The sequence below is a fragment of the Carica papaya genome, chromosome 5 (assembly GCF_054855325.1).
Source record: "Carica papaya isolate Zhongbai chromosome 5, ASM5485532v1, whole genome shotgun sequence".
NCBI classification, from domain to species: Eukaryota; Viridiplantae; Streptophyta; class Magnoliopsida; order Brassicales; family Caricaceae; genus Carica; species Carica papaya.
In genome coordinates this window covers 22736953-22755749 of record NC_142313.1, presented here as the reverse complement: position 1 = coordinate 22755749, position 18797 = coordinate 22736953, and the positions used below count along the sequence as shown (strand labels likewise).

The 18797-nt window shown below is 34.3% G+C and overlaps 1 protein-coding gene across 5 annotated transcripts in view; it reads right to left on the bottom strand.

Moving 5' to 3' along the window:
* Positions 1-18797, bottom strand: part of EDD1 (glycine-tRNA ligase) — a 79635-nt gene that overhangs the window by 16895 nt on the left and 43943 nt on the right. For all 5 annotated transcript variants that reach the window (XR_015818963.1, XM_088219415.1, XM_088219412.1 and 2 more), the window contains exons 16-20: positions 18529-18592; positions 7869-7924; positions 3743-3814; positions 1734-1816; positions 737-785 (exon numbers count right to left, since the gene is read on the bottom strand). Coding sequence is in view for 4 of the 5 variants with exons in the window: in XM_088219415.1 (XP_088075541.1) it covers positions 737-785; positions 1734-1816; positions 3743-3814; positions 7869-7924; positions 18529-18592 (324 nt within the window). In the remaining variant the exon portion in view is untranslated. The remainder of the gene's footprint in view (positions 1-736; positions 786-1733; positions 1817-3742; positions 3815-7868; positions 7925-18528; positions 18593-18797) is intronic.

The window sequence follows — 18797 nt, the reverse complement described above, 5'->3', positions numbered from 1 at the left end:
AGTTAAAACTATAATTCAAAATATAAAAGTCTACTTTAACCATAGTATCAAAATCCAAAACAATCTGCATCAAATCAAGAAGTCTTTTCTCTGTTCCTTGATAGAACAAATTTCTATTATATGTTATCTAAGTCCAAACAGAAGAATGTTTCATTCATCCTGAGAAGTAAGCATCCTATAAATATGGGTAACATACAAGTAAGCACCCTAGTCAGTTCAAAAGTCTTTCGGATCTAGATAGTCTAATTTCTACCCCTTTGTTCAACAAGACTCCCAGAAAATGAAGAGGGAATGATTAAGGAACTCTTCAAATTTTCTTCTATGGCTTTGTTCATTGCCACATTGAAAAACGAGGGGCTTTATAATTGATACACTAAGAAAATCCCAAAGGAAACCAACCCCAAATCCTAAGTATCAGTAACTTAAAGACAAGCAGTTGTGCACAATGTTCAGAACGCATAACGGTTCCAAGCAGTTCTTTCCTTTTCCTATTTTTCTGCCATGTTTCTAAATCATGCTTCCCGAATAACAAGAAGCAGTTACCTTTAATTTCTATTTGAGCATGTTTTGTACTTGAAGAATGTATGTGGAATTAAGTAATCAAACTTGTGGTTTTTTTCTCACTCTAAGAGAAAACTTATCTTTGATTTTTCTATTCTGATTGGGACCTTATCAATAATTCATGCAAAATGTTGAGAAAGTTGGTTGAGACAATGAACTGATTTTCAATACATACCCTCATGGTGGCGGATGGAGTATTACGAAGACCATATGATACATCTCCGCTAGAATTTCAAAAAAATTAGTAAGAAACTCAAACTCTTTTCAAAAAAGCATGTAGATGCTAAGCATATAGATAAGTGAATTTTTCTAAACAAGTGGTATCGCCAAATAAATCAAGTCACTATTGTTAAAAACTTAGAATTCAGAAGCTAAATTTTAAATTCAATTCAATTCAATAAAAAAGATTCAAATTATATGAGTGTATAGCAATCTATCATGAACCATGAGATGAATCTTAAAAAATCAATAGTAAAAAGTACAATTTGATTCAATTTTTATGATTCACTCGAATCTCATTAAACAAATCTAATCAATTACTTGAATAATTTTTTTTTTTATTTACTTGTAAGTTATAATATTTACATAATTTACGTTTAAAACAAGTATTTCCTTAATTGTCTATTGTATTAAAAGTTTATAAATATTTTATTTTATATTTTTTTAAAAAATATATTTATACATGACAATAAATTTCAATTACTTAACTATGTTTTAAATCTTATAATTTGATTCAATTTATGATGCTCGATTCAAAATGATTAAATTTTCGATTATCAGTTTGAATATCAATTCAGCACTACGAATCATGCAGATAAATTTAATAAGACTATTCGAATAAAGAATATTATATAACTAAAAAAAGTATAAAATAGCAATTAGTTTCATGTGGTTTATATTAAACAAAGGGATTTTTTTTTTCTTTTTAAAAGATGAACGTACCCATTCAAAGAAATTATTTTACAGTCAACAACAAACAAATAGCAACAATCCATCTAAGTAGATAAATGAAATGAATAGAAGCTGAGGTTATATATTTGAAAATCAGAATATCTCATATAAGTTTTCCAAAATAATCATGGGAAAAAGTTATTGCAATGATAAAAAAATTCACCTAAAAGAAGCCAAAGCAAGTTAACAAGAAATGTGAACAGCAGCTAACTATTAATTACCTCATAATTCCAGCAAATGCAAATGGAACAACCACATCTCCATGTAGAGCCATAATCCACCGAATAGGTCGGCTGAACATGACCTATATGATAGAGGTGGAGAAACTTTTCCCATTTAATCACCAAAAATATATTTCTACATGAAAGTAAAAAGTGGCACAAGCAAGCAAGTATTAAATTCTAGTGATTTTTCCTTTTCCGTTGGGACATCTAAAAGGTACCAGTTCTTTAAACAGAAAGTTATTAATCTACATTATTTTTCAGACTTTCAGCTATGGCACAATGCAAGCAATCAATTTTAGTTACTTGAGACTCCCTGGAAGGAAAGCAGATAAAAGGTATTAGGTTGTTGATTGTATCAATCAGCCAGCTGTTTGTCTTGGCTTGGCATATCACTAAAATAGGAATTTGTAATTAAAACAAAACCGCAATGGAATTTCTTCCAATAGAAGAGTTCTAACCTTACTGTTGAAACAATTAAATCATTGCCAATTGTTCTAAAAGTTTAAGTTAATAGAAAATTATCCAACTTTATTATTCTATCTGATATAGGCCTTTCACACACAAGCCCAACAGTTTTCTAGCATCTGCAAAGACAGTCCGACTACACAATTTTCTTTTTAGAAAAAATTGGCAGCCAGGTCTAAACTTTTGAACTCTAGCATTATTGAAATTATTTAATGACCAAGTGTCTCTTTAAGAACCAAGTCCAATATTTGTTGTTGGCAAATTTATACTTTCCACAACAGCTGTGTCTGCATGCACCTTGTCTCGCAATTAATTTATTTGTGCATCACTGCCAACTTATGAATATGTCAGGGATGCGGCTCCAAATTGTGGGTAGTATCAAGATGCAAGTACCCATGAGAAATTTTTGGCTGCATTAAATTGATAAGTCAAAACATAAAAGGTGAGTTTCTTGATTCCCACAAGTTGAGCATAGCAGCAATATTAATAGGTTTAGCTTAATTCCTGTAACATATCCTTGCAAGTCAATTGGTTCCATCCAATCTTAAGTTGGTTAGTAAAGAACAATTTTCTTCTAAAGACCAAACCTTCCAACACTAGTTTCACAATTCCCTTTCCTTTATCTTATGTCTCTCTTGTCTATAAAAAAAAATGAAAACTAATATAATTGTATTTCATTATCGCCCTCTCCATCCAAAAATCAGCTTCAATATTTGACATTAATTGCAAAGCACCAACAATAGATCTTCTTGATCATGAAATCCTGCACGTTGTGCGACCCTGCAACACCAAATTGACATCCCACCAATATTGACCACCTTTGTCTGCACAGAGCTGCAACTATGGAAGCGAGTCTTCCTATCCATAAGTACCAGCACAGAGCTGCAAAATTGAATCAATAACCCCGCCATGGTCAATCTGCAACTTGCATGGGGCAACAGACTCCAGTAGAATTCATTCTTTGTGGCAATAAATAGGGACCTGACTTGCGAGACAGCAGCATCAATGGTCTTTTTCTACAATCGACAAACTGATGCGCGCTAGTCTAACAAGAATGACCAGTGGTCTTTTCTGTCTTTGAACATGAATCAGGTGCTCAATGCAATACTGCATCAACAACCAACCCGAGATGATTCAACTGCACTCACAACTTGGGCAGCAAGAGAATTGTGTGAACCCTGATCTGACCAATTAATGCAAGGCCCTAGGTAGACCTTCAAGGTTGCATCTGGATATATGACCAAAGGTTGGTATGGAGAATGTCCAGCAGACATGGGCTCCCTCCAATACCATGCTGAAGACTAACGTGTAATATACAAAAGGAAGAAAATTTGGTGTCCATATTTCATATGGTGCTATACACATCTATACTAGTTACCTATACGTAGAAGTAACTATATGTGGTTATAAAGTCATACGGGAAATAATCAAGGGATTTGACATCTTAACAGTAAAGATACTATGATATCAATGGAAAATAAACAATTCCGGAGTTATAGCAATATATTCCTAGAATTATGGTAGATAGTCAACATATGTACCTGAGAATTCCAGCGCATTGATTTTGGGAATGATATTTTGGCAATGGCAGTTGGCAACTCCTCAGATAAAACCTTTCACATTAATAACAAACAGAAGAAACATGAGCCTAAAACTGGTAAAAAAGAATCCCTTGAAGAAAACATTACTACAAGTTGTAGCAGGAAATAAGAGCATGCCATAGATGATCAAAAAACATGAAAATAGTTGAAAGGAAGAAAAGAAAACAAGGAAAAAAAGAGAAAAACATGACTGTAAACACAACATTTTCATTTACTAAATATTGAGAACGAAGTCTTTGTTAGAAGAAAACTTTCTTAATGTTGATTATGCAATTGAACTCTCAGTCTAACCATAGTACCTACTTTTAGGTATTTATTTAAATGGCCATTTCTTATCTCTCTCTATGCTTGCACTTATTATTCACAAGTTCTTTTCTAATTCTACTCCCATTTGAGATTCTTTGATTTTTTTCTTGCCAGTCTGATGAGTAAATACTATATAAATCAACTCATGTATGAAAGAATATAGTTATTAACAAGAATTATTCTAGAAAAAATAATAATAGTATTATAAACATGACACCAAAAAGAAGCTGCCACATTATAAGAGAACTACACATCTTTCGAATAACAATATTTATAAGATCTCCTAATGACTTCTACAAAAGCGATAATGACCACTAAGCAAAAATACTCGAGGTGCACAACCAATAATCTCCTACGCTACCAAAAGAAAAGTGTTTTCATCCTAAGTCTTGAATAGTTCATTGGCCTATTAACGACAACATCTGAGGTGAGAGGCTTCTTTGTTTGATATTTGGCCTTGACACTCTATGTTTGAAACTGGTTGGAGAAAACCCTCAATCTCTAAAGAAAAAATCCAACTTTAATAGTAATTATTAAGTGCTTTACTGATTCTTTGGAGTGCAGGCATATAGATAATAGAGCAATTAGCTTTTCAGTTTTCTAGGATCTAAATAGATAATTTCCTAACCAGAGCCAAATACAACCTATCTGGAATAATAAACTGAAGATCTCCGAAAGTTTAATCCAACAAGAATTCCAGAGTTACATATCGCTAGGTTAGAGTCATAGAAAGAAGCCAGAGGTGCTTCTCTTTGCTATTTTTGTAGGTCCTACGATGGTTACCAAAGCAATAAACCAGTCAAGCTTGTTTTCTTGAGCGTAACAGAAAAACAATGCCCTTGACATCTCAGTTGTTCCTTTCTTTCCACATCATGCAAATATAGCCAATGGAGAGATGAAGTTCCTCCTTTCAGTACAATCTCTAATTTCATCATAAGCACAAATCGTATCAGTTACAAAAGCAACTAACCATCCAAGGCAAGTTAAGAAGATTGAGGGCTCAATCTCACAACTTTCTTTTCAGCATTAGAACACCATTGACTATGATTCTACCTTTTCTTAAGATAATCAAAAGTGAGAATTTTTTCCTAAGCTTTATTTCAAATTTTTTTTTTTTTTCCTAAGCTACTTTCTAATAAAGGAAAAAAATAGTATGGGAAAGCATTTTCCTTCCAGAACTATTTCCAACGAAATGTAAAAGCAGCATCAAATTGATTGAGAGTATGTGATAAAAAGATTTCACAGTAAACGGGAGGGACTACACTGTGAAGTCACATACAAAAGGACCAAATAGCGAAAATGCCTGACAACAACAACAAAGCTGCAAAGTCATCAATCTCCCTTCATTCGGATTATGGATAACTTGGATACTCCATAAGGGCCTGCAAGTACCATTCAAATGACAAGCATTACCTTCCAACTAATTTTCTGGTTCAACTGATTCAATAGCACTACCAGCCCCTCTCTCCCACTCTCAAACCAGACTTTTTTTTGTTATGTTCCTCCTTTAACCTCAAGCAGTTTCCCTGCCTCAGAGATTCTTGGTCATTGCACAAATCTTTTAACATCTTTCAATAGGGTGGTGCCACTAAATTGTTGATGTTGTCTGGAAATGTCAAAGGCTTTCAATCTTCCATTCTCTGTAGAGGTCCTAAAATGGGATGGCTTGTAGATACTTTTGGTGAGTTTTACCCAAAGAGAGGTGTGTCCTCTTGGGTTAGGAATATGAAGTGAGCAATGCACGCAATGCGGCTTGCCATCCAGTCGAGTAGCATTATGGCAGGGGGAGGGCAAATTCTTGGCCCTCAATAAGGGGTTCAGGAAGACTAGGAAGAGAATCTACATCCCAAAAAGTTTTGAGGTTGACGTATAGTGGTGCTTCATGAAAGCCATTAGAAAATGCATAGGTAAGGGGACTAAAGCATCTACCTTGAATCCAAAGGAGTAATTTTGGTGATTAGGAGGCGCATCTACCAATGGCGAACCCACTCCTTTCCCATTCGTAGGGCGTCACTCTCAATTTCCACTCGCGGCAACATTAATGGTGGCAAAATCATCAACAGCTTTTGTAGATGTCATGAGGGGTTCAAGTGCATTTTATAAACCCAAAAGCACCCAATTCTCTCTGCCCAATTGGTTAGGCAGAAATTCAAGTTTTTCTCTACGTAAGCGTCTTTTCACTTTCATTTCAAACAAATAATTCTTATCACTTAGATCATGCAGAGTTATTTTTAATATCTTCTGAACAATTTTATGAGGATAAAGATTGTCGTGTTGTTCCTGTGACTTCTTTTCTTTTGCAGTTTTAAGCACTTGAAAATAATATTAAATTTTGTTTTAGAATATCTATCATCTAAGCAGTATCTTTGGAGAGAACTTCGAGCTCATGTAACATCTTCACAAAGTTCATAAGTCATTCATTTTTTAAATTTATCCAAAGTTCCTCGTAAATCCAAGCACCACTACGTTTAAATTATGGAACTGCCAAAAAGTGAATGTAGAACAGAAATTTGACCAAACTAACCTGAAAAAAAAACAAAAGCATATGCCTAACAAACTTTAAGAACTGGTATAAAAATATAGAGAACCAGTTTGGAAAGGATTGAACTTGAAAAGTCAAATCGGGTCAGGTCAAATTGGTCAAAAGATGCCAATTGACGACAAGAATTCTGAAACTCAAGTGCATTTGCCGGCATGTGGGCGTCAAGCACTAGCTTTGAGAGAGCTCTTGAAGTGGTCTTCTGGCAGAGGATTCATCTGTAGGTATGAGTTTAGAATTGACTGTCGATGTCACTCACTGCAGCCAAGGAGGAGATCTAGTCTTTGCAACAATGGTAACTGTTAAGATTTGGCAGTAGGCCTATCGGTATCCTCTGAAATCAAATGGAAGGGCAGTGTTGACCACCTCCTGGCAATGGCTGCAGACTATGTTGCGCAAGTGCCTCTTGTTAATGTACTGTTGGTGTAATGACCCGGAAATTCAGAAGGAATTTCTGGAGGTTTGGTGTTGTTATATGGATGAAAACATGTAGGTAAAGTACCTATAGTAAGGATGAGAACTTAGTTCTGAGAGAAACATGATAAAGAGAATCCCTTAAAGTAAGATTTTCCCTTTAAAAGAGAAATTGAGTTTCCTGGCCAAGGTATGTGTTTTGAGGTCACACCGACACCTTAGGAGGTTGAAAAGTATTCCTGGGAAGTGAAAAAAATAATTGGAACGAAAATGAGAAGAGAAAACAGAAAATTGGGGTTAAGTGAGAAAAAAAAATCTCGTGTAAGGGAGAAAAAATAACATTTCAAGGGAAAAACGCTTCCTGAGCCCAAAATCGCTGGAATTTGGAGCCAAAATTTTAGGGAGTGATAGTTCACCTATGAGAAAAGAAAAGTGCAAATGAGAAAAGTTTTTGGATAAGGAAAAGGCAGAGAGAAAAATGAAAAACCGAAAGGGGAGAAAAAGTTTTTCTCCGAGAGACCCTAATTTGACCTTTCGAGCTTGTTTAATGAAGCGTCAATTCCAAATTCGACGTGAACTGGAGTGATGTAGCATGCATACACATGAAAAAACTCTCTTTTTTGTTTTTCTCGAGGAAAGGTAAGAAATAATAGTGAACATTTGATATAAAGGATCTCTAGTGAACTTTTTTATTAAAAGGGGAGGGGGGGAAGAAAAGTAGCCACCACTTTTCCGCTCACAACAGGATCCATTCATCTAAAAATCAAATCAGCAACTGAATCAGAAGATAGAGATCGGAACTAGAACCTCCAAGGCAAGTCTAGTCGACTCTGTCACGCATGCATAGACATACTCTGTCTTCCCTGCAATATAACAATGTTAAAAGAAGATATATTAACTTAATATTATTAAAAACTCCTAGCAAAAGGACAGGCTACAGGAAAATTTTCATTTTTCAGAAAAAGGAGCCCCTAAGCTTCAGAAACAAATGTAGTAACAATAACAAATAAAGAAACTTTAGCTTTAGTACTACATTTTAGTTATGGATAAATTACTTAGCAACACATCATCTTCAGAAAAAAAATTTAGTAATAATAACAATTAAAAGAAACTCTAGCTTTTGTACTATATTTTGATAGTAACAATGTACAAATTACTTCTTTAACTATTTTGAGAAGAAACCATCAGCTTATGCTGCGATCATCACTGAAATAAAATCCAGTTTTCGTAGTTTATGAAATTGTAATCTGTATAACATGATTTTAAGGGAATTATGGATAGTACATAATAAATGTACACAAAAAAATAGTAAAAATAAAGAGAACTTGAATAATGGACCGTTTGTTAGCCAAAAATCTTTTAGCTGTTTACTGCTTGCTGTTAAAAATGTTTATTCTATAGTAAAATAGTAATGTATCTGGAAAAAGGTAACATTAAGGTGCTTTCTATGGTACTTAAGAAAATTTATTAGATGTTATCTACCAAAAGATTAGATAGTATGACAATGACATATAAAAGTCCAACTTTTTATTGGAAATAATAATTTGAAATATAAATAATACAGGATGAAACATAAAGAAATTACCTTATCTCATTAAGGTTGAAGAAAGATTACTTCATATCATTCGAAATTTGAAGCCTAATATTCATTAAGAAAATCTAGAAATCCACCAAGAAAGAAGAAAAAGACTTCGAAAATAAAGCTTCGTCCTGTACATGAAAATATTTTCTAGTTTCTTAATATGGTAACAAGTATCCCAAGTTTTACTTGAGGCTAACTCCCCTCTTCACTTGGCTTCAAGGTTGCACTCTCCCATGTTAGTTTGGTGCACTTAGGATTTTTATTATGTTGAGAATTGTTAACCTTAACCAGTTTACAATCTGCATGGGACTTGCAGAAAGAAGTGTTGTGGAATGTAAAGGCTATGCTAAGTGTAGAAATTTGAGAAAAATATTTACTTTATTTTTTACTATATGTTTTGTGTTACAAAGAACTCATATATATACAAGAATTACTAAAAACAAATAAAGAAATTCCCCTTATAGTAGGGATTCTAAATAATTACAATAATTAAAAAATCACAACCATTAAAGCAACAAAATATTCGTGTCAACACTCCCTCTCAAGTTGGCGCAAAGATATCACACATGCACAATTTGTATATCAAGTTTTGAAGAGTTTTATTGCAGAGTCATTTGGTGAAAATATCTGCTACTTGATTGATAAAACATGATATAAACATAAAGAGTCATTAACCACTTTTTCTTTTATAAAATGAAAGTCAATTTCAATGTGTTTCGTCTGGTCATGTTGAACTGGATTTTGCACAATACTAATAACTGTTTTATTGTCACAAAACAATGATAGACTTTTTTTTAAAATAATTTTAATTTCTTCATTAGTTTTTTCACCCATAACAATTCATATACCCATTGAGTCATTGCTCTATATCCTGCTTCAGCAATAGAGTGGATAACTACACTTTAATTCTTACTTTTTCATATAATCAAGTTGCTTCCGACGAGTGTGTAGTAACCGATGGTTGACCTTCTATCATCTGGATATCCAGTCCAATCAGCATTTATAGATACTTCTATCTTAAAGTGATAATTTTGGAGAAGAATAAACTTTTTCCTAATACAGAATCAAACTAACGTAGTATTCAAAAAACGGCATGTAAATGAGTCTCGCGATAATCATGCATGTACTGACTCACCAGGCTAATTGCATATACTATATCCGATCTGATATGTGAGAGATAAATGAATCTTCCAACTAATCTCTAATATTTTCCCATGTCAATTGATGTACCACTTACATGCTTGTAACTTGTGATTATTTTCAATGGGAGATTCAACTGGGTTGCAACCCACCATACTAGTATCTTCTAATAAGTGTAGAATATACTTTTTTTGAGAAATGAAGATTCTTTTATTAGATATGGCAACCTTAATTATCAGAAAATATTAGAATTTTTCTAAATTTTTTATTTCAAATTATTGAGCAAGAAGTCCCTTTAATCGAGTCATATCCTTTTTATCATCTCCAGTCACTACAATATCATCAATATAAATAATAAGAAGAGTGATCATACCCTCACAATACTTGATGAATAGGGTATGATCAACATTGCTTTACTGATATCCGAAAGAAATCATAACTCTTCTGAACCTTTCAAACCATGCTCTTGGAGACTAATTCAGTCCATACAAAACTTTCTTTAATATGTAAACCTTCCCTTGTGTTCTTTCATATTCAAATCCAGATGGTATTTTCATGTATATCTTCTCCTCTAAGTCCTCATAGAGGAAAACATTTTTTACATCAAACTGGTGTAAGTCTCAATTAAGATTAGCAGCACAGAATAATAATATTCTGATTGTGTTCATTTTTGCGACAAGTGCAAAGATTTTTTGGTAGTCAACTTCATAGGTCTGAATAAACCCTTTAGCCACTATTCTACTTTTATATCTTTCAATCGACTCACCTGTTTTATGTTTTACAATGAACACCCATTTGCAACCAATCATCTTCTTTCTTTATGCAGATGAAATAAGCTCCCATGTTTCATTTTTTACTAATACTTTCATTTCTTCAATCATCGCTCCCTTCCATTTAGAACCTCCTAAACCTTCTCTCTAATCCTATGGAATAGACACAGAGGAAACAGACGAAACAAAAACTTTATAGGAGGGAGATAGAGAATCATAGGAAACAAAATTAGACATAAAACATTTAGTACAAGTTTTGATTTATTTTCTAAGAGCAATGAGTTTATTAGATAATTTATAAGGTAAAGAAAAGTCACTAGTATTTTCAGGAACTGAGGAAGATTATTGACCTGAGATAGATTGCATGATGACTTTTCTTTTCTTCTCTCTCCTTGAATACTACTTCAAGTTCGGTTTGTTCAATTGTCTAATATTTTCTTCTTGAGTAAGATCTTTTGACATAAAATTCTCCCCCTGAATATGACTGTCAAGGGTTACCGAACTGAACACCGCCTCTTTCATTTCATTCTTCCCCTGAAGAGATGTTGAAGTGTTGCTAAAGTAAGGTTCAAATTCTCTAAAAATAATATCCATAGTTATAAAGTATTTTCTAAACGGTGGATGATAACACTTATAATCCTTTTGAGTAGAAGAAAATTCAACAAATACACACTTGAGAGCTCTACATTCTAGCTTACACACATTTCTAGCATGGACAAAACAAACACAACCAAACATTTTAAGGGGAATAGTATAGGAATTTGTACAATGCAAGATCTCTAGATGACTTCTAAAATCAAGAACCCGGAAAGATATCTATTACTAAGATAGGTAGCTGAGAGAACTGCATCTCCCCTATAACTTTTTGGTAAATTTATGGAGAACATTAGTAATCGAGCTACCTCCAATATATGCCTATTTTTTCTTTCAACAACCCCATTCTGTTTACTGATGTAGGCACAACTTGTGTGATGAATTATTCCATTAGACTCTAAGTAGGCACGAAATCTACCATTCATATATTTTGTATTTTTATCTGTTCTTAAAATCTTAACTTGAGCATCAAACTGTGTATCATAGCATTTTATGAAATGACTAAAAACATGAGAACACATCACTTTTGGTTTTCAACAGATAAATCCATGTTAATCTAGTACAACAGTTAATGAAAATAACAAACCATCTATGATAAAATAAAAATGTATTATGAGTAAGTCCCCAAACGTATGAGTGAATTGTCATAAAAATGGTAGAACTTTTATGGTTACTCACATGATATGAACTCCTTCTATGTTTAGCTAGCTAACATGCATTACAAAATAAAGAATTCATATAACATTTTTTAAATAATGTGGGATATAATTTTTCTAAAGAAAAGAAGGAAAAATCTCCAAACTGTCGATGAAACTGTAGAATTTTCCCATTAACATTCATATCTCCGAAAATAGCTTGATTCTCAATTACACTTTGACTTCTATTCAAGACATATAAGTCATCTTGCAGTTTGTCAGTGTCAATCGTCTTTCTTCTTTGAAGATCCTAAAGGACACAATAGTGAGAAAACAATTCAATTTTATACTTAAAATCTCGAGTAAGACCACTAATGGATAAGAGACGGTTAGAAAAACTAAACACATGAAGAATGGAAGACCATGTGATGGTCGGAGTACAATTAATAGAATATGTTCCAGATATAGAAGTGGATGATCCATCTGCGACATGAACATTTTCTCGTTGAGTACACGGAAAATAGGTTAGAAAATTTTTAGAAGAACATGTCATATGTCTGTTAGCTCTAGAATCTATAATCCAAGTATAAGAATTAAAAATAGCAGGGAGAAAAGCAGTACCTAAGTTTATCATTTTTGACGTACCAATAGTCAATGAAGGGTTACTCGAACATGGAACGAACAATCTCTTTACTTATGTCATTATTTAAAAATAGCTAGAGACAGAGAAAGAATAATACCCAACAACTAATCTCAACAAGATAAAAAGGTCCATCTGATCAACACTAAGGATGCCAAAAAGCTGCAAACTAGAACCAAATCTGTTAGGCAACAAAAACGGCTCCAAAAACAGCTCAGATTGGCTTGAAAGCAACTCGGCTCAACAACTCACATTGGCTTCAGAAACAGATGCTAGTTGCATAACAAGGGAGGGAAGATTGCGACTAGATCGAGTGGACTTGTTGGCAGATGGCGAAGCCTGTTGGGAGTTCGAGGGGAGGATCAAATCGCGACAATGCGCGCTAGGAGAACAAATATCGTGAGCGGCTGTGTGGATCATAGGAAAAACACATTGTTTCAGGTGGCAAAGCCAGATCTACAAAGGTGTTTGTGCGCGAACTGGAGTGTCTTGCGCGAACAGAGTAGCTCGAAGCACGAACCAGAGAGCTTAGTGTTGTGCAGCCGCATAGATCCCAAAAAAACAAAGCGGATCGAGTCAAGTGTGCGCATATCAGAGAAGGAAGCAGCACGAACAACTGCAAGCAAACAGATTGAAACGCGAACCAGAGGGTTACGCGCGAAGTAATGCGTGAATCGCTGCAATCGAATTGAGCAAACAGAGGGTTGTATGCGAAGAAGCAAACGAGTCAGGTACACGAACTAGATGAGTCGAGAACACGAACAAGAGAGCTGCATGCGAAATGCCACTTGAACCGCTGTAGTCGGACGGAGCAGATAGGTCGGGTAGGGCGGAGATAGCCGCTGGAGTAGGGCGGCCAGCCGCCTGGTGAGACTATCCCTCTATTTGGGTGGCTGGTGAGAAGGTTCTAGTGTTTGAAAGAAATCTTTAAAATAAAACCCTAAAATACCCTTACTCTGCTCTGAAATCATGTAGAAATTTTAAAAAAAATATTTACTTTATTTTTCATTATATGTTTTGTATTACAAAGGACTCATATTAATACAAGAATTATTAAGAACAAATAAAAAATTTTCTCTTATAATAGAGATTTTAAATAATTACAATAATTAAAATATCACGGTCATTTAGGCAATAAAATATTCTTATCAATATTAAGGTAAATTGGTATATTAGTAATGTACTCATCTCATTGTAATTAAGTGTATTTCCTTTTATTACTCATAGAATTGTACATACAGGGTCCTAATATTCATTACATCATATACTTTACTCTTCATGTGGTATTAGAGTTCAAAAAAAAAACCCTAGGATTCTTTCACAAACCCTAATCAGCCTTCATTGCTAAAATAAGACAAAAACCCAAGAGAGCGAGCCGTTACTGCCGGCCACCATTAGACCAGCCACCAACCCTAACACCAACTTTGATTGCCAGCTCTAGCCTCCTACCGCATGGCTAGAAGCAGTCCAGCCTGGTCGCTGCTCCCTGCAGCCACTGGTTCCCAAGTTGCACGCTACCCTAAGTGCACCACTCTATCAGACTCCAGCTGCTGCTCCCTGCAATTGCCAGCCTGCAGCCGCACGCCACCCTGTGTGCAACCCTTGTCCAGCCAGATCCAGTCCAGAAACAGTCATGTGCCAACCTGTGTGCCACTCTTCCAACCGCCAGCTCTAAGGGCATTTTGTCCCAGTAGCAGCACAAGTCCTACCACTAGCTAGCAATCTTTCATTACTCTCTCCAACTGGTAATCTCCTTCAAGTAAGTTTGTTTTTAGCCTCAATTTCCTAAGAAATCGTGAACTATGTCTGAGGTAACATTGTAAATCACTGGTACAAATCTTCACATGAGAAATTCCACACAAACTAATAGTGAATTTCAGCCAGTTCAGGCTGCTTCTTGCTTCACTGATAAGAATTATTTGAGTTAGTTACAATTGATCTGGATTACTATTAAAGGAAAAGGAAAACTCAGTCATCTTGTTGGCACTGGACCAAAACTAGAGATCGAACCTTTAATGCGTGGGATGAATAAGACTCGATGATTATGGCTTAATTCTGGAATTATATGTTGCCAAAAGTAGCTAAAAGTATTATGTCCCTGCCTATAACAAGAGACGTTTGGAACTCAAACAAAAGCACCTACTGTAGGGAAAAGGATGCAACCCAGGTTTATAACCTAATTGTCAAAGTCTAAACAACCAAACAGGAAAAACAAATCAATCACAGAATATGCTACTCTTTTGAAGAGCCGGTGACAAGAACTTGATCAATACCAAAATCTTACTATGTGGTGCAGCAACGACGCAGCAATGTTGCAAAAGCTAGTTGAGAAAAATAAGATATCAATTTATACCAGAACTCAATGAAAAATATCATCAGATGAGAGCTCAGATCCTGGGGAAAGAAGAGATATCATCCCTGAATGAGGTAATATCTACTGCCAAAGAAAGCAGAACTCAAGGAGGAGGATTGGACGTGCTGAGACTCGGCATGGGTTGTACATCCTAGGTACACCTAAACTACCTCGTGCCACCCTCTCTACCAGCACATTAAATAAGTTATGTCTTTATCATGAAAGACTAGGACACCCTTCTTTTTATACGCTTAAGGTTATGTTTTCTCTTCATTTTCTAATTGCAAAAACGAAAACTTACATTGTGATGTATGTGAAATGGTAAAATACAAACGTGCAATTTTTTTTCCTAACAATAAAAGTAATTTCCTTTTCAATTTATATAAAGAAATATTTAGGGTCCCTCAAATATTCCTAATATTTATGGGAGTCAATGGTTTGTTTCTTTTATAGATGATTATACTCAAGTAACTTAACTTTTCTTATTGAAATTTAAAATTGAACTTAGTCATATTATTCCCAAGTTCACACTATAATCAAACACTGTTAGGTTTACAATTCACACTAATAATGCACGAGACTACTTTAATTAGACATTATCCTCATTCTTCCAAAAGAAATGAATTATTCATGAAGCCTTTTGTGTTTATATTCCATAACAAAATGGAGTAATATAATGAAAAAATAGCCACTTACCACGACGCGTGCCTTTTTATTTTAAAAATATGTACCCAAATACTTATGGGAGAAAGTTGTTTTAACTGCTAACTATCTTATCAACCGGTTACCATATAAATAGCTAGACTTCTGCAGTCCTATGAAAGTTATAGTTAGATTTTTTCCTGATGTCCAAATCACCAATAACATCATCTCTCATATCTTTGGATATGTTTCCTATGTTCACATACATCCGTCTCAAAGAGGAAAACTTTGACCTCAAGGCCATCAAGTATGTCTTTAAAGGATACAAAAGTTATCATCCATCTATCCAAAAAGTTTTATGTATCCGTTGATATTACCTTTGTTTAGATTAAGTTATTCTTTCATCAACCTTGTCTTTAGGGAGAGACTAACTAAAAGATAAGAAAAACTCGTTTTTTAATATTCCTCCTTTAACCTTAAACACTAGACCCTCTAAAACAACCACCTCACTGGAAAACCAAAGTCCAGAAAATGAGCTTGAACCTCAAGCACCACAAATTGAGCCTGAACCTCAAGCCATACAAGACCCACACCTCTCCCAAGCGCATTCGAGAAGAAAAAACTTGGACTTTGATTTGAAACAAGTTCAAGGATCCAAGCCAAGCCCTGGAATAAGGTAAGCACTGAGAATCACCTTTCTTCTGGTAATGATATACCTGTTGCACTTAGAAAAGGGACAAGAGAATGGAATAAGCAGCCTTTCTACCCAATGTCAAACTTTGTCTCTTTTGAAAAATGTTAATCATCTCACTAGAAACTTCGCATTAAGTATAATGTAGTGTCCATCCCCTAAAACATTGCTTGAGACTTTAAACTATAAGGAATTGAGAAATAATGTGAATGTTGAAATGCAAACACTTTAAAAGAATCAAACATGGAAAGTGATAGACTTACCTAAAGGAAATAGACCAATATAAGTGGGTGTTGACTACCAAGTATAAACCCAATGGAACAGTAGAGAATATAAGATAAAATTGGTAGCCAAAGGACATATACTTAGACCTATGGGATTGATTACTAAAAGACAATCTTGTCAGTTGCAAGATGAACACTATACATGTATTAATGTCCTTGGCTACAAATTTTAATTGGCAATCGCAATTATCTGATTAAAAAATGTCTTCCTACATGGAGAAATCGGAGGAAGAATTTTATATTGAAATTCCTCCTAGGTATGTAAGTTAAAAAAAGGCATTATATAGGCTCAAATAGTTTTCCCAGGTATGGTTCGAAAATTTTGAACGTTATGTTATCCATGGGGTAGACAGTTAGGGAGATCATATATTGTTTATTAAACAATTAGATTCAGGAGTCATAGTCCTCCAAGCATATGGAATGATATCATTATAACAGGAAATGACGAAGGAGAAAACTTGGCACTTAGCAATATCTGGTCAAATAGTTTGAAATTAAAAAATTTTTGAAATTAAAATATTTTCCTAAAATAGAAGCAGCCTACTAAAAGGCAAGGGTATTCATCTCACAACAAAAGTGTGGGAACTGGTAAGTTGGCATACAAGCTTATTGGCACCCCGATTTGTCCCAATCATAAGCTAGAACTGGCATAAGAAGACACAAATGCTGATAGGAATATTTACCAGAGGTTAGCTGGAAAATTGATATACTTCTTAAAGCCTACACTGATGCGGATTATGTTAGACTATTAGTCGATTAGAGATCGACTAAAAGATATTGTATTTTCTTTGGAAGGAACCTAATTATTTAGAGAAGTAAGAAGCAAAATGTGGTAACTCATTGTAGTTCAAAGTCAGAATTCAGGGTCATGGCTTAAGGATTTCCGAACTTTTATGCTTAAAGATGATTCTAGAAGACTTAAGAATTGAATGGGACCGGACCTACAAGACCTCACTTGACAATAGTTCAACATTTAGTATTCCACACAATCCACTACAATACGACATAACCAAGCATATTAAAGTTCATAGACATTTCATTAAGGATAAACTGGATAGTGGCTTGATATGCATACCTTACATATCCACTACTTCACAACTTGTAGATGTATTGACTAAATCTCGAGATTCAAATCATTATTGCCAAGCCGGGTAATATCTATTTACCAGTTTGAGGAGTGTTGTGAAGTTAAAATGTATAGTAAGTAAGATAAAAGATATACTAGTAATATATCGAAGTTTGTAATTAAAATGTATTTCCTTTAATTGCTCATAAAACCTGTATTTATAGGGTTCTAATATTTCGATAAAACATATAGTTTATTCTCCACAAGCAAAAAGTTTTTATGGCAAAGTAAGTTCTTTTATTTTGTAATTCTATTTATAAGTTTAGATGACTTCTTTACAAATAAATCAAGAATTTGGATAAGATTAAGTTATTGGATTGGTTAAATATTTTAGTAGTTACCAATCAAGATGTGACAGGAGATTAGCAGGAGACTAGTCGCCGTTAATCTCCTACAAACGTATCTAGTTAAGGATAAATAGAAGTATCTCAAACACTAACAGTCAACTAAGAGAAATTCACAAAAAGATTCTGGGTTCTGTTCCTTGATGATTCGTAAGTTCCACCAACAGGAGGCGAGGACACAAGTGTAACAAACGAGCTTTTAACTTGTTGAATGACTTTGTGCTTTAGTTATCCCATGACTAGATCCCAATCTTAGAGTTTTACCATTTTTACTCTGGAAGTACTACAGATAAAAATTGAGGGTAGATAATCAAATTAAGGAGCAAATTTCTTGCCAAGTAACGTATGGATATTACAATTCTTTTGGGTTACGAACACTATTTTTTTTAAAAAAAAAGGCTTATCGATGCCATAAAACTAATAATTCTTACAATCACATCCCAATTATTATCTACTGTGAATTCACAACCATTTGTTAAACATTGATTTCATTTTCAACTACGACATGTCTTTATGAATAAGCATATATGATGTTGAAGATGAAAATAAAAAATTAACTTCATTTACCAAATGGGATCACAATGTTTAATTGAGAGATTGCAAACAATAAAGCAAAAATAGAACACACCCTAACTAGTGTTAGTGAATACATCTGGATCAACTCACCATCAACCTTGCAAAATAATGAGTCAAGTGGAACAGCCAATCTACGGCAAAAACCTTCAACAGCCTGGGGTGAAATAACAAAGAAAATGTTATGCCTGTTCAAAATTACTATTAGATAGAAAGTGAAAGCAACAAATAAGCAAAATATTCTAAAGCTTTGGTAGCAAACAGAAAGGCACAAATAGGAAACATTTATCACATGTACACCAGAAAGCTGGAGGTATATAAACCGTTGCAAGGCAAAACCATATACGTCTGAGAATAGAAAT